Source organism: Pygoscelis adeliae, unplaced genomic scaffold (assembly GCF_000699105.1).
Source record: "Pygoscelis adeliae isolate BGI_AS28 unplaced genomic scaffold, ASM69910v1 Scaffold160, whole genome shotgun sequence".
NCBI classification, from domain to species: domain Eukaryota; kingdom Metazoa; phylum Chordata; class Aves; order Sphenisciformes; family Spheniscidae; genus Pygoscelis; species Pygoscelis adeliae.
Window position 1 is genome coordinate 7,627,123 of NW_008824035.1, and position 14,970 is coordinate 7,642,092.

The window sequence follows — 14,970 nt, forward strand, 5'->3', positions numbered from 1 at the left end:
CAGATTTTTTTTAGTCTTACTACACATGGACCATTGTGATTCAGCCAGGTAAGTACCATTTTCAGAAATTACTTCTTAGGTCCAGATGCCAAAAGGATGATGGCATATCATCTTCACTGATTTCACTGAAATACATTTTAGGATTTTTGCCACGGGGTTTGGCACAGGTATATATAAAAAGTCTGATTTAACTTTAGCAGGAACATGTTACATGTACACAAAACCATCATTCCAGCTTTAGTGACATGGAGAAACCCAAAACAGTGATGAAGTAATTATATGCAAATTTTGTGCTTGAATCTTATAACTTTTGTCTAAACAATCCTATCTGTGGCAGTATTTAAAATTATTATTTACTACTACATGCACTAATCAGTCTCAGAGGTTTTTTGCACAATGTGAAGTCCAAACTATTTTCTCTGTAGTAGTTGGAAGCCAGAAAGAGATATTTGTTAGTGACATGTACTTAACACTGTACAAGCTGGCAGAAACCTCAGCAAAATTTCAAGAAGTACCTCTAAGACAGCATATGACCCAAGACAACACTCTCATTGCAATATGTAGTTTACTTCTCTGAGCATCTTTTTTAATACTTATTTTTACAATTATCATAAGTGTCACATAGAATACATTAAAGCAAACATTCAGAAAAAAAAAATGTACAAGCATGTGTGTGGCTGATATGCATATGCAAATGCTAGTTGCATGAAAACTGACAGAACTGAGCACAAATGAGAGCTCTGAGCTGGTATCCACAAATAACTTTACTTGTACGAGCCATTCCATTCGACCCTGACACAATGGTTTATAAACTGCTATTTTATATATGGGCATCAGCTCATGTGTTTTTCCTCAATGTTTGAACCTATTTTGATTTAGATAAATCAGCATTCCAGAAATTTATAAAGAAAGCTTCCATTCCACTCCCATCTGTCCTTTCCAGCCTGCTTCAAAAACACCAAATTATTCATATACACGAAAGGAAGACTAGTTAAACCAAATTAAAGAAGATTTGATTATAAAAACAGATTTTGGTATATGCTTGAGTGCAAAAACCCCTGTACATTTATTTAACAATTGTGTAAATCAAAAACGTTAAATGGCTTGCTTAAAGTGCTCTACAGCTAAAACTTTATAGACCAAGTTTATCCCAAAAAATCCCCAAAAAGCTTACAATGCTAACACTAAACCTTAAGGACCAAGGTGCCAGTAGGCGCTGTTATACTATATTACTCATTAATTATTAAGAGTCAGACTCTGATCTCACTTACAGTTAATGCAAATTTACACTGATGTAACTGAGAGCAGAATCCAGCTCCTGGTGTATGCCATCCTCAAACGATATAAAGGAGTCACAAAAACAGAAGCTCCCTTTTGTATAAATATGTCATAAATAAAATATGTATAGATACAAATATTCATTACAACAGCAGTTTAATGGTCTAATATTTCAACTCTTGCTTCTATCATACTTGCTAAAAACACATCTTAAGTGAGTAGAGTAAATCTTAGCAGTGCTGCATTAGCTACTTGTGATGCTACACACCCCAGAAACAATTTATGCACATTTTGAAGCCTTTAGTAGATCTTTAGAAGTGAAAGTAGGTAGAAATTTTTGATGCAAAAAAGAATAAATAAATAAAAATTATTAAATATCCAATGTTTGGTACAAATGCTTCATATTAAGTTATTTTTATACATTTGTTTAGAAAAATACACTAAATATTTCTACTTTCATTGGCTAAAAATAAGGACTGGATTATGTATATCCTTATGTTTTTAAAGAAGGCAATGTCAATTACCATCAAGCTGCTAGAGTAGACCCATTAGTGCCCATTTGCACAGCCCTTACACAGGCAAAAAAGCCACGGCAGGGCTAATCACAGCTCCTGGTGGATGACCTGGTACAAATGACCAAGAGGCCCATGGCACAAGTTGCATTTTCTCAAAAAAACAAAAAAAAAAGAAAGAAAAGAAAAGAAAAGAAACCTTTTTGCTAAAGTATATACCTTGCAGGTTTACTAATGTATCCGTCAGACCTTCACACTTTTTAAAAAGAGCTACATTTACAAATGTGGATGCTTATTTGTTAAGCCATCATTTGTTCCAAAAAATGCACATTCAAACTGTGAAATATTAGGAAAATACTCTTGTAAATAAACTATATAAAGATAAAATACACTTCAAAGATAGTTTTTATATTATTCTATAAAGTGCAGAGAAATCCTTCTAAAAAGGGAAATTACTACTTCCTATAACAACAGTATAATTACAGCAGCATTTGCATAGCATTATTTATAGAAAATTGAATACTTTCATTTTTTTCAAGAAGAAAAGGATGAAAGAGTCTCTTCCAGTTCAGATCTTTCCTTTGATACTGATCTATTTTCTTCAGGAATGGTTGATGATACCAGATCTCCATTGACAGCACTTCTAGAACAGTGAGCAGATCCTATGAAGATATCAATAAGTATTTCATTTTCAACCCAAAAAAACCTCATTCAATCTGTCAGTTATTCTATTTGCTAACTATTTCCTATACATAAGCCATCAGTAGCATAATTAGTCTGGACTTTTCCTGAAAGATTTCAATCAATATCATGCCCAAGGATGACGGATATAAAGAATGTTCAGCTAGTATAAATCAAGTAATTTTTTTTTTCCCACACAATAATTTTTACATTATGAAGGACAGTAATCTGTGAGGTGCAGAAGTATTCTGTATGAGGAACACATGAACTTTTTTTTTAAAGAACTGATGCATTGATAAGCATTTAATTAAAACATTTTCTATTATTAAAATGAAATGAATGACTCACTGCAAGTTGAGTATTGCTAGGCTACCTGACAGGGAAGAGAAAGAACTACGATAACTGGAAGGTAGCAGAGGGAGCTTCTAACACAGTAAAAGAAAACAAAAGAACAGAGAAACTGAGCTAGAAACTAGAGCTACATGGTAAGGAACCAAAAAAACGTGGTATTAGCAGAAACACACAAGACAAAGACTCTTCTCAGCAGTCCTGAAAAGAGTCAGACTGGTTAACCAATGCCAGAAGGTCCAGATGGTAACAACAAAAGCCTTGCATTATAGGAAGCTAGACTAATGTGCACCTACATTAGCGATGAGACACAAAATAGGATTCTAAGCTAAGTTTATTAGCTTGGGATACATGCTGGCATACCCTATGCTGGTAGCAGATGAGTGAGGTGAAAGAGGTGGTCACCCTGCAACATACGAGCATCAGAGAACCAAGGAAATGGTGCAGAGGTATGAATACTTGCTTCATGATAGAATGTAAAGCATTAGTACCTCTTTGTGCTCATGTGGGCTTTCAGCAATGCACAGGCCTCAGGTTTTTTCAATCCAAGTGAGGCACTAGGTACTCCAAAAGGAAGCAAGACTAAACCAGAACTAGTCAAGTTAAAATCTCCCTGAGAAGAGTTAGGATGGAGTCAAAGTGACAGCAAGATTCAAAACGAAAACCACAGAAGAACTGGCTACTAACTCAATAGGCCCATCTAATCAGGAGGGAATAATATTCTGATAATGACATCATTTCATAATTTTTGGGTTGCTTTTATTTATTATTGGCAAGGCTGCACTCTTTCAGAACAGTGCTGTTCTCTACAAAAGGCAAGCCGCCACTGAAATGAACTGTCTTTCCGCAATGCACTGGGTGGAAATTAACTCCCCCACACACAGGGGTCACAGAAAGGAGAATTTGATTTGTGACAACAAGCAGGTGGCAAACAACAGTATTCCACACCACTTACCAGAACATCATTCATGTAAGATTCTGTTAGTACAAACATCCCTTTTCTAGTTATGTCTCATTTTATCTTGCCAGTAGCCTCACTGATTTCAATACAACTACTCCCGCTGTAAGATCCTTTTCAATATGAATGAAAGCCAGCAAAAGTCAGCCACATAACAAACTACACAAGTGCTTTGATTTATAATATAGAAATCTTACAACCAGAACTTTGCATAACTAAGAAAACTTTTTTCCTTGTGCTGAGATCCGCACTAGAACAGCTGCTGTAAACAGGGTAATAAATTGTACGAAAAGATACAAAAGAAAACCATCCCTCTTCCAAACTTACTCTGAGAATCTTCAAAGGGAGTATCACTGTAAGATTCTGCATCCGAGTATGTTCTTCTGCGCCGCTGTGAAAATCTGTGAAGAGCTGAAATTGGTTCTTTTACAGAGTGATTATTCCTATAAAAGAAATGAGATCTATTAGTAAGCAAAATCTGTAACAACCCACACAAACTCAATATACCTTAAATTTAAAATAATTTTGGTGCTTATATTAAACTGTTAGTATCAATGTTTTTCACTATACTAAGCTAAAAATGGCACAGTCAACAGAACATTCTTAACTTTCATAATTATAAAGCCTGAAAATGGAAATAAAAATATAACATAATCTTTGCATGCAGAAGAAAATAATTCGAGAATCTGAAATACTGACCCAAAAAGAATGTTAGCGTTTCAAGCTCTATGTCTAATTTCATGAACTTGTCAGAATAAGTCATTTGCATAAAGTTTCTAGCATGAAGACATTTTTATAGTGTATTAGAGACAGCAGCTGCATTATTTGCCGACACTGATAACCTGCACCCTTAATTTTCAAAATTAGATCAATTTATGCTGTTCAATTTTTTTTTCCCCCCAAGTGAACAATTCTCATGTTTTGATTTTAATGCTAGCAGGTTCAGGGAGGTTTTTTTTGAGACATACGAAAAAAGCTTAATGAAATAGAAAGTTACCTTTCTGAATAGCAAGGACCAGGGTGACTAATGGAACGCTTCATCTAGGGGGGGAAAAAACAAAACAAACAAAAAAACCAAACAAACCACACCAAAAATGTCACAAGCTATTTATAAGAATATCCATACCTACATTAATTTTTACTTTATTTACAGTATCTACAAAGAGGGAGGGCAATCTTTTTTTTTTTTAATCAAAAGCAACCATTCTTAGTTAAAAATCTGATTTGACTATATGAAAACAGATGGATTGCCATCAATATTAAAAGTTTTAAAGCATCCACACAGGAAATAGTTTACTACAAAAAAACCCTATCTAGTTTCTACGGAATTCATTCTCTCTTGCTCCAAAATTACTCACAGAGCCATTTGTTAATTGCTATGATGTACAGAAATATCAAGACATTTTTCCTCTACCAAATGCCAGCTTAAATTCCCCATTACACAATAAAGCCAAACCCTGCCTCTTGATTCCTTGTGGTTCTTCTGGTACCACTGTCAAATCTCTATGCGTATAAAAGAAACTTATTAATTTAAATCAATAATGATCAGCTTTGTAAGTAAACTGATTGAAGATAGAGACAAGAGATCCAAGTGCAAAGAAAGGGATTCCCACAACAAAATCCCGCAATACAGCTCATCTTGGAATCTATACGCGTGATCGAGAAGACATTTAAGATGATTCCACACACACTGTCCTTCTAAGGGAAATAATCAGTAGTGAAGAGTTATGCAAGTAATATCTTTACCATTATTTACCTTTTTGTTAAATAAGGGCATGTTAGATTAATAGAAACATTTGAATTATATACACTGAAAGATATGCTATCTTGCTGAAGTGCTTCAAGCCACAAGGTACTTATCTGTTTAAACAGGAGGCAAGGTTATGAAATTTTTAAGATCAGTGTACAGCTAGCATTGTAAAAAACAAAGAAACAGTTGAACTGAGGAAAAGTTAAACCTCGTTCATTTACAAGATACCTCGTTACAGGGTCTTGACATGTATGATAAATTACTCTGATTATGTAAAGGCTAGCAAAGACTGGGAACAGAAAATTATTTACATTTAGGAACAGTACTGATCATAACAGAGTTAAGATTTCAACTGTTGACATCATAGCACATAGCAATAGCATAATCTTCTGCCATTCTTCCCCCCCATCCAACCAGCAATATGACACTTAGAAAAAAATAGTATTTCAAAATGTCTAAACCATTTGGACAGGTGATGGTGACACAGGAGAAACTAAGGGATCAGGGTGAGGCAGCTGGAACATTTCTGGCTTAAACTTGGCATTAGCAATCTTCACACATTCTTCAAGTGTTGTGATAAACGTATTACATGTGGCACTAAGCAAGGAAGAGGCTTCATTCATGTTCTGAAAATAAATGAAAGCACAAGCATAAGCAAGAAAAAAAAAAAGAAAATATGCAAATACAACTCTCCCACACCACCACTCACACACACTCTAATCTCCCTCCTTGCCACTAAGAACTTCCATTTCCCATTTTATTTAATCAAATGTACACCTTCCAATGAGGTTAATTTAAGCACACAAATGTGACAGCATTGTAATTTCTTTCTGACATCTGAATTTCTTTAAGGTATCAGCCAACAATGCTGTAACATTTTCACTGCAAAGTTTGTCTCAGAGTGACTAACTGGTATCAGAAGATCATTCAGTGAAACAAGCGAATTGGAGCAGAACGTGCAAACAGGTTTATCACTCCAGTGCAAGGAGCCTGCAGGTCAGTTTGCTGTGTCATTTGCTGTGTTGTGACTAAGCACCAACCCCTTGCTTTGCCCTAAGTGGACAACAATATTGTCCACACACTGCTCAAGAGTGTAAAGAATGAAGCCATTCATAATTCCCAGTACTAACTTTCATTCAAAAGCAGAAATACTAGAATAATTTACTTGTGCATATTCAGAGAGACTTATCTACACCGCAGGTTTCCAATACCTGTAACACTAGCTTTCACTGATAACAAAACGGAATATCCTCCTACACAAGGAAGTAAAGAATGGACAAACAAGATTGTTTCAACTACTCTGCCCATAACAGAGATGCAAAACAAGACAAAATTATTGCATAACTCATATGGCAGCTCTTCTGGCCTTTTAACCAAATGACTCAATAACACAATTGCTTCCTAATGCATGTTACAATTACAGTTGAATCATCCAGGTACTTTATGCACATATAATCACTGTTAGTATTATATACACATCTGTTAGTACTATATACACACAAGCACTCAAAAATTGACCTTAGGTTAAATCTCCCAACATTACCGAGAAGAAAAAGACATAAGATGTCAACAGAAACTTGAGGTGTATTATATAGTTAGGTTCTCCAATGGCATGCTAGAAATTCTGTACCTCAATGCTGGGAGGAGAGCGAGTCTCATCACGGTGAACAAATTCTTGTATTGTATGAACTTGCTGCATTAAAAGATCACAGTAGAGACGAAGTTCGGACATTTTGGTTTTAAGAGATTCATTGGTCTCACTTATTTCTATTAAAAATAAAGGAAATATCAATTTATTGCATATAATGTATGTACACATTTTAATTTTTAAGCACTTTTCATTTAAATTTAAAGATCAATTTAAAAATTCACTTAAACTTCCACTTAATTCTGAGGAAAATTGGATTCTGCAATGAGTCAAGAACTGTACTTGAAGCAGACGACAGTTTGTACTTTTGGATAAAAAAGTAAAACTTTTTGGATAAAAAAGGCAAAGGCAGGGACTGGGAGAATGAAGAGCCGCACACTGTGGGATAACATCAGGTTCGAGACAAACTAAGGCACCTGAAGGTGCACAAGTCCATGCACCCCCATGAGATCCATCCGCGGGTCCTGAAGGAACTGGCGGATGAAGTTGCTAAGCCACTATCCATCGTATTTGAGAAGTCGTGGCAGTCCGGTGAAGTTCCCACTGACTCAAAAAGGGGAAACATAACCCCCATTTTTAAAAAGAGAAAAAAGGAAGACCCGGGGAACTACAGGCCAGTCAGTCTCACCTCTGTGCCTGGCAAGATCATGGAACAGATCCTCCTGGAAGCTATGCTAAGGGACATGGAGGACAGGGAGGAGATTCGAGACAGCCAGCATGGCTTCACCAAGGGCAAGTCCTGCCTGACTAACCTAGTGGCCTTCTGTGATGGAGTGACTACATCAGTGGACATGGGAAGGGCTACAGGTGTCATCTATCTGGACCTCTGTAAGGCCTTTGACACGGTCCCCCACAACATCCTTCTCTCTAAACTAAAGGAGAGGTATGGAGTTGATGGGTGGACTGTCCGGTGGGTGAGGAATTGGTTACATGGTCACATCCAGAGGGTAGTGGTCAACGGTTCAATGTCCAGATGGAGGTTGGTGACAAGTGGCATCCCGCAGGGGTCCGTATTGGGACCAGTACTGTTTAATATCTTCATCAATGACAGACAGTGGGATCAAGTGCACCCTCAGCAAGTTTGCAGATGGCACCAAGCTGAGTGGAGCGGTCGACACGCCAGAGACGGGACCTGGACAAGCTGGAGAAGTGGGCCTGTGTGAACCTCATGAGGTTTAACGTGGCCAAGTGCAGGGTCCTGCACCTGGGTCGGGGCAACCCCCACTATCAATATAGGCTGGGGGATGAAGGGATTGAGAGCAGCCCTGCCGAGAAGGACTTGGGGGGACTGGTGGATGAAAAGCTGGACATGAGCCAGCAATGTGCGCTCGCAGCCCAGAAGGCCAGCCGCATCCTGGGCTGCATCACAAGAAGCATGGCCAGCAGGTCGAGGGAGGTGATTCTGCCCCTCTACTGTGCTCTGCTGAGACCCCACCTAGAGTACTGCGTCCAGCTCTGGAGCCCTCAGCATTAAGAAAGACACGGACCTGTTGGAGCAGGTCCAGAAGAGGGCCACAAAAATGATGAGGGGGATGGAACACCTCTCCTATGAAGAAAGGCTGAGAGAGTTGGGGCTGTTCAGCCTAGAGAAGAGAAGGCTTCAAGGAGACCTTACTGCAGCCGATCAGTACTTAAAAGGGGCTTATAAAAAAGATGGCGGCAGACTTTTTAGCAGGGCCTGTTGCAAAAGGACAAGGGGGGATGGCTTTAAACTAAAGGGGGGTAGGGTGAGACTAGATATAAGGAAGACATTTTTTACGCTGAGGGTGGTGAGGCACTGGCACAGGTTGCCCGGAGAGGTGGTGGATGCCCCATCCCTGGAAACATTCCAGGTCAGGTTGGACGGGGCTCTGAGCAACCTAATCTAGTTGAAGATGTCCCTGCCCATGGCAGGGGGGGGTGGGCTAGATGACCTTTAGAGGTCCCTTCCAACCCAAACTATTCTATGATAACTGATGCTAATTTAATGACCACTAAGAAAGAGGCACATTACTAGGAAAGATAAAGTTGAAATCATTCTTAGCTGCAATGTAAAGTAGAAAAAATTTAGTGGATGAAATTTACGCCCACCAGAGTGGCTGGAAATGGTTACATTAAGCCATCCAAGAAAAATTCTTGAAAAAACAACAGTAACTATAAAGAATCAAAACAGCAGAAAAGAAATGGCTTCACAACAGCTACAAACAACATGTTTGTTCTTGTAACGACAATAAGTTGCTGGTACTTCAGCTTCTTAAGATAGAAGAGGTCAATGGAGGTGGCCTCTAATTCAAGCACCAAGGGAGAATTTACCATATAGATGACTAGAAATAATTACAATTTATATTTAAAGACAATAATACTGACTTTCTACCACAATATTTGCACTATCATTGTCTGAAAACAAGCATTTGAAAAAGTGGTAAGATTGTATATGCTCTAGGTAACACACATACCTTTTTCTTTTTTTGTTCTGGTATCTGCTAAACAGGCTTTTGCACTCCCCAATGCTACCAGCCACCTTTGCCTTTCGGCTGCGTTAACTGCTTTCATATAGAAATGCTGTTCCCCTGGGATGATCAGCTCCATTCTTGTGTTGTCTGTGGCGTGAACTTATGACAGAGGAGACAAAAAACAACTTTTGAAAAAAAAAAAAACCCAAACCCAACAACAAAACCTCAACGAAGTAACAATATTTATTAAATACTGATCATAGTACTTTAAAATGTTTATTACAATCCCCAAGTAATATGGTAAGTCACAATGTATCACTGCTAAATACAAAAAGCCCAAAGCTGCTCATGCCTTCTCCCCAGCATGCCTTCAAGTCAACAGGTAGGAACACGAGACACCAAACAGTGGCCAGACTCAAGTACAATGGGGTTCCCTTTCTGCATTAACAATATACTGCGTATAATCTGTAATAACTCTTGTATTCCAAACCTGGTCTAAACATGGCAAACTGAAGAGTTTTGTTGCAAGGACAAGTATTTACAGAGGACTAGGCTAAAAACTGAAGTAATCTCCCTCCTAGATAAATCTGGCTTCAGGTCGCAGAGTCCTAGAACCAAGAACGAGGTGGACTTTGTTTACAGTCTATTATATTCAATACCATATCTTTAGCTGAATACTCTGCTGAGTTTCATGTTATCAACAACAGTTCCTCCAGATCCACTCCCCACTAGCCACGGATGCAGGAGTCTGCACCAAATCCCGACTTCAACTATTATCTTTCCTTCACCAAAAGAACAAGATGACAAGGCAAAATGAACAACTGGAATGGCCAAAAAATGGGATCTCCCACTTGACATCACTGATTTCATCTACACCAAGGAAACAGTAACAAAAAGGAGTTACCACATGAGAAATACTTGGCTGCCCATGTAAAATAAGAAGTCCCACTTTTTAATATACAAGTACCCACATCACAAGCCCAGGCATCTGCGGGTATCTGGAAAGAGGTCAAGAGTTGAAAGCAATGGAGAGTTAGACAATGCCTTGCTATTAGCCAAGGAGGTTGACCTACAGCTTAGAATAGACTGTGAGTTTAGCCTTCAGTGTGACACAAACAGTACACTTACTAACTCTAATACATCCATCACCCATGCACATGGGCAGCTGCTAGCACTCACAAAAGTAAAAATTACTCAGGAAAACAAAAGACTAAACATCCCTGGTCTACAAGAATCTCCCCTTTTGGGTCACTGCTGCTGCTCTTCTGAAAAACTAGCATTTATGAATCAGTCTCTTACCCCTGGTCATAAGAGGGATTAAGCAGTAGAACTAAATAACGAGCCGAGGTAACTTCAAGCATAAGCCACTCGCACACAACTATTTAAAACAAAAAGGAATATATGGTGGGTTCTAAATCTCAAAACAGAGCTCTAACTGTCAAAAACATTTTTCTTTGTCACCATTTCGTAATTCACATCCATTATTATTTGTGAACTATGAAGCAGTCACATTGGACTATAGATAAACAAAAATAGAGGAGGAAAAACTTGTGATGCAAAATGTATGTTGGGTGATCTTTTCTATTTCCCTGGCAACTAAAATTTCCTCAAGCAGAAATCTATTAACTCTTACCTTTTATTTCACACACAGCCATCTTTATACTTCCTTTGCTGCCTTTGCAAACATCATCCTGTGAATCATAGTACGACAATATCCCATTGTCTAAAACAAACCACCGAGGCTGCCAACCTAGTGAGATCAAAAACATGAAAAGGAAAGTTCAGTCTAATTACTAAATTGCAAATCAAATTCAGCTCTTTGGCTGTTAAAACTTTCATAAAAAGTTTTAAACACATTAAACTATTCATTTAACACAGCAGGAAGTAAACAATCTGCGCAGTCTGAAGACCAGAGCCACTCTATAACCAAACTATATTATATAGATATTTCACTCCCATTCTTTTTGGATGCAAGATCAGCAGTATTTCAGTTTTCACTACATTCCATTCTAAAGCAAAATTAAATTTTAATTTAGCCACCAAGGAATCCTATTTTGAAGGTTGGTCCTTCAGACATACATAATTTATCATTCTCATTTCAAGTGTATTTTTTAGGCAGACTTTCCTAAGATTGTAGGATCTTATTTGTAAGACACAAATGACTGATGTCAAATTGCTATGCTATGGTCACCTCTGCCTACTGCATTTCAGTGAAAACTTCTATATTTCACACTTAACTATTGACACACCATTTTCTCTGAAAGTAGCCCAGCTCCATTGCTCAGCAACAATTTAATATCAGGCATTGTGTGGGGAACTGACACATGGCTCATACTCCTAGGTCCATTTGTGAGGACAGCATACACCAGCTCCTCTACTAAGATTTTCACCAGCTTTGCATTAGCAAAATTATATGATGATCTCTGACTTCACTACATCTATAAAACATAGTTTATGCATCGATGCAAATACCTGCGAGAACTGTATGCAGCATTACACTACATAGTAAATTGTTGTCATAGGCTTAAAGTATATTAGCATTCCTTTTTTTTTTTCCTTCCTTTTTTTCCCTTTTTTTTCTTTTTTTAACAGCTATTTCATAAAACTCAAAATAGGTGCCCTAATTTCTAATACTACTAAATGCAAACCATTTTGCCTAGTAAATCACCTTTGCTTCTAAAAATAACATAGAACTAAAATATTCCAGTAGAGCATAACAGTTACATTGGCCCATTACAGTCTGGGTCAGCTGTACGATAGGAGCAGATTATCCCTCTATTTTACAACTCAACACCAAACTTATACTTGGCTTAGGGTCTGAACTGGCAACAACTGCGTGGCCAAGAACTCAACGTTTATGGTGATATGACGGTGTGGTCCACAGCACTTACCAATTGGCATTCCAACAGAGCAAGCTGCAGCCATCCAGCAGCAGTGTATTATAACACAGGAGGCTTAATCAGGTACCAGACTCTTGAAAATCAGCTAAAGGCTTCATACTACTCACATTAAGTCATTACAAGTTTTAACACTAATTCAAGAAGCGTAAGACTAGACCCCATTACCTCATGTCACAATTCCATGATAAGGAAATAATAACATGTAACTATTTTTTTAATTTATTAGCTATAATGGTAAGCATCTGTGCCTTTCAAAATGCAGAATGGTAACTAATAAGCCTATCCACACTCAGGTATAAAACCAGAATGAAAAAAGTACAAACTTTAAAGGATACCAACTCCCACAGGAAATATTTCAAATTGTATATGTACATCACCACTTATACCCAAAGAATATGCAAACAGACATGAAATGACTGTACTGAAGACCCTGTCCTCTAAAAAGCAGCTCAGAAATGCACTAATGTTTTTTTTCCTGCTACACTGTGTTGCAAAACATTGACTCTGTGCTGCCCTTATCTCCTAAGTGCATGCACAGGTGGTAAGTCAACCCCTGTTTCAACATTCCGATTCCAATCAAAAGGGATGGATGATTATTCCAGCCTCACATTATGCTGGTATTGGAAAAAACAGAAGCAAAGGATTTAAAAGATTCCAAGTGCCTCACAGAAGCAAGCTATAGAACAAGAACACCTCTTCTGATTTGAAATTGGGCAAACAGCGTCCTATGTTTGACAAAATATTTAACAAATTTGTACTTCACAAATTCTTAGATGCACACATACTATTTGAGGGGAAAAAAAAAGACCTATTTCTGGGCTTTGCTTTTAATGAAGGAGGAAACTAAATGTTTTCCACGATGCTTCAGCAACTGTAATAAGCTCCTTTGCTGCTTGGCTTCTACCGTTAATGACAACAAGTACTACAGCCTATTTCTGGCTACAAAAATAGACAGTAGAGTAATAAGAAAGTTGGTAGTAATAACATTTAAAAATTTCACTAATATTATTAGATTTTTTTTTATTTGCTGCCCTCCTATATTCCAGAAGTTGTAGGGAATTCCCGACACTGTAATTTTGAAATGCAAGAGGAGCAGATGCTCTCAGTTGGCCAGCACACACGGAAGGAAGGGTTCTGCAGTTTGCTATTTTAGAGGGCTACTGACTTTTAGCAGAAGTGAGCTGCATGTTGATATAAGAGTCTATTGTGTGTACAGCATTCACAGTTATTGTTGAATATTTACTTATTAGATAACAGACTTCAAATGGGACGTTTATATGAAACACCACACGAGCTCATTACCTGTGATCTTCTACCTTTTGCTACAGTAACATTTTTGGTCACATAAGTGAAAGTGACAATTTCCATTCTATTTCAAAAGGAAGTAATGAGTACAAGTTATTTCTTTCATAACGACAATTTTTCCTATATGTTTTCTGTACATTTATTGGGAAGAAGTGAAAATACCTTATCAAATATCTATTTAATTACAGTAAAACTGTTCTCTGACTACAAGGCCAGTATACATAGACACATACTTGCTCTGAAAAATGCAAGATTATGCTCTTTACACTTCAATTCACAGCAAGTGCGCACAATTCTTGCAATGTGGCCCGTGTTTTATAAATGCTCAGAATTGAGTTTCACCCCACTCCACATTGAAAAATCTGAATATGCTGAAGCAGAACAGCACACGTGAAGTGCTGAAGAACGAGAGGGCAAAGAAGATATTGCCAAAGCAGTCAAACACGAGGCCTGATTAAGCACGGTATATGATCCGACACTGATCTGCTCTGGAGGGACAGTTAGTCCTATTAGAGTGTCAGAAGAGAAATCTGTTTCACCTTGACAGTACCATCTATCCATTGCTATCTCCAGAGGGAGGCGGTATCTCTATTACAACAGAGTACAAGGCAAACAAAACCAGAGCTTTGACGGCAAACGCAGGCATTTAGTGCATTTTTTTCTGCAGCACTTCTAAAAGTAAATGGTGTGAATACTTCACCCAGAACTGAAGTTTTTTTATCTGTTTTACAGGTTAGGATACAGGAGCACAGATTCAGAAAAATTACCATTCAAAACCAAATTAAAAGAGAATTCAGACTTTTACATTTAGCGTTGAAGATTTAAAGATGATTCCTCAGCTGCGAGCGAGGACACCCTGCAAGTTTGTATGCTGCAAATTAAAGCTATTTCTGAGAGGAAAGAGGGGAAAACCCCACAGCTGGGCCGTTAGCGTGAGACACTTCAAACAGCGTTTCCCCGCCGCCGGTCCCGTTACGAGTCCCTGACTAACTTGGCAAGGCGCAATCCAGGTCTCCAGAGGTGCCTGGCCACCCAGCTCCCAGTGGAAGGCCACGGGGGCCGGGCACATCTCGGTTGCGAGGCTGTCGGGGCCGCGCTGGTGCCCACGCCGCAGGGCTGCGAGGGAAGCGCGAAGGGGCTCGGCCCGGCTGAGCGGCT

General features: G+C 38.3%; 1 protein-coding gene across 1 annotated transcript; it reads right to left on the reverse strand.

The window, feature by feature from the left end:
- Window positions 1–547: 547 nt before the first annotated feature.
- PLEKHA3 (pleckstrin homology domain containing, family A (phosphoinositide binding specific) member 3) lies at window positions 548–14,881 on the reverse strand. The gene is made up of 8 exons (XM_009333175.1): window positions 14,761–14,881; window positions 11,241–11,357; window positions 9,611–9,766; window positions 7,158–7,294; window positions 5,989–6,153; window positions 4,775–4,818; window positions 4,105–4,220; window positions 548–2,452 (listed from the first exon to the last, which is right to left on the reverse strand). The coding sequence occupies exons 1-8, from the start codon at window positions 14,879–14,881 to the stop codon at window positions 2,325–2,327; spliced, it is 984 nt and encodes a 327-aa protein (XP_009331450.1). The 3' UTR covers window positions 548–2,324.
- Between the last annotated feature and the right edge of the window lie 89 nt (window positions 14,882–14,970).

Bases quoted from the DNA above. Each gene is read 5' to 3' on its own strand.
- PLEKHA3 (XM_009333175.1), bottom strand. From the start codon at position 14,881: ATGTGCCCGGCCCCCGTGGCCTTCCACTGGGAGCTGGGTGGCCAGGCA. The intron at 9,767-11,240 runs GTAAGAGTTAAT...CTCTGTCATAAG, and splicing joins GGCTGTGTGTGAAATAAAAG to TTCACGCCACAGACAACACA. The intron at 6,154-7,157 runs GTACAGAATTTC...ATTTATTTTCAG, and splicing joins GCTCTCCTCCCAGCATTGAG to AACATGAATGAAGCCTCTTC.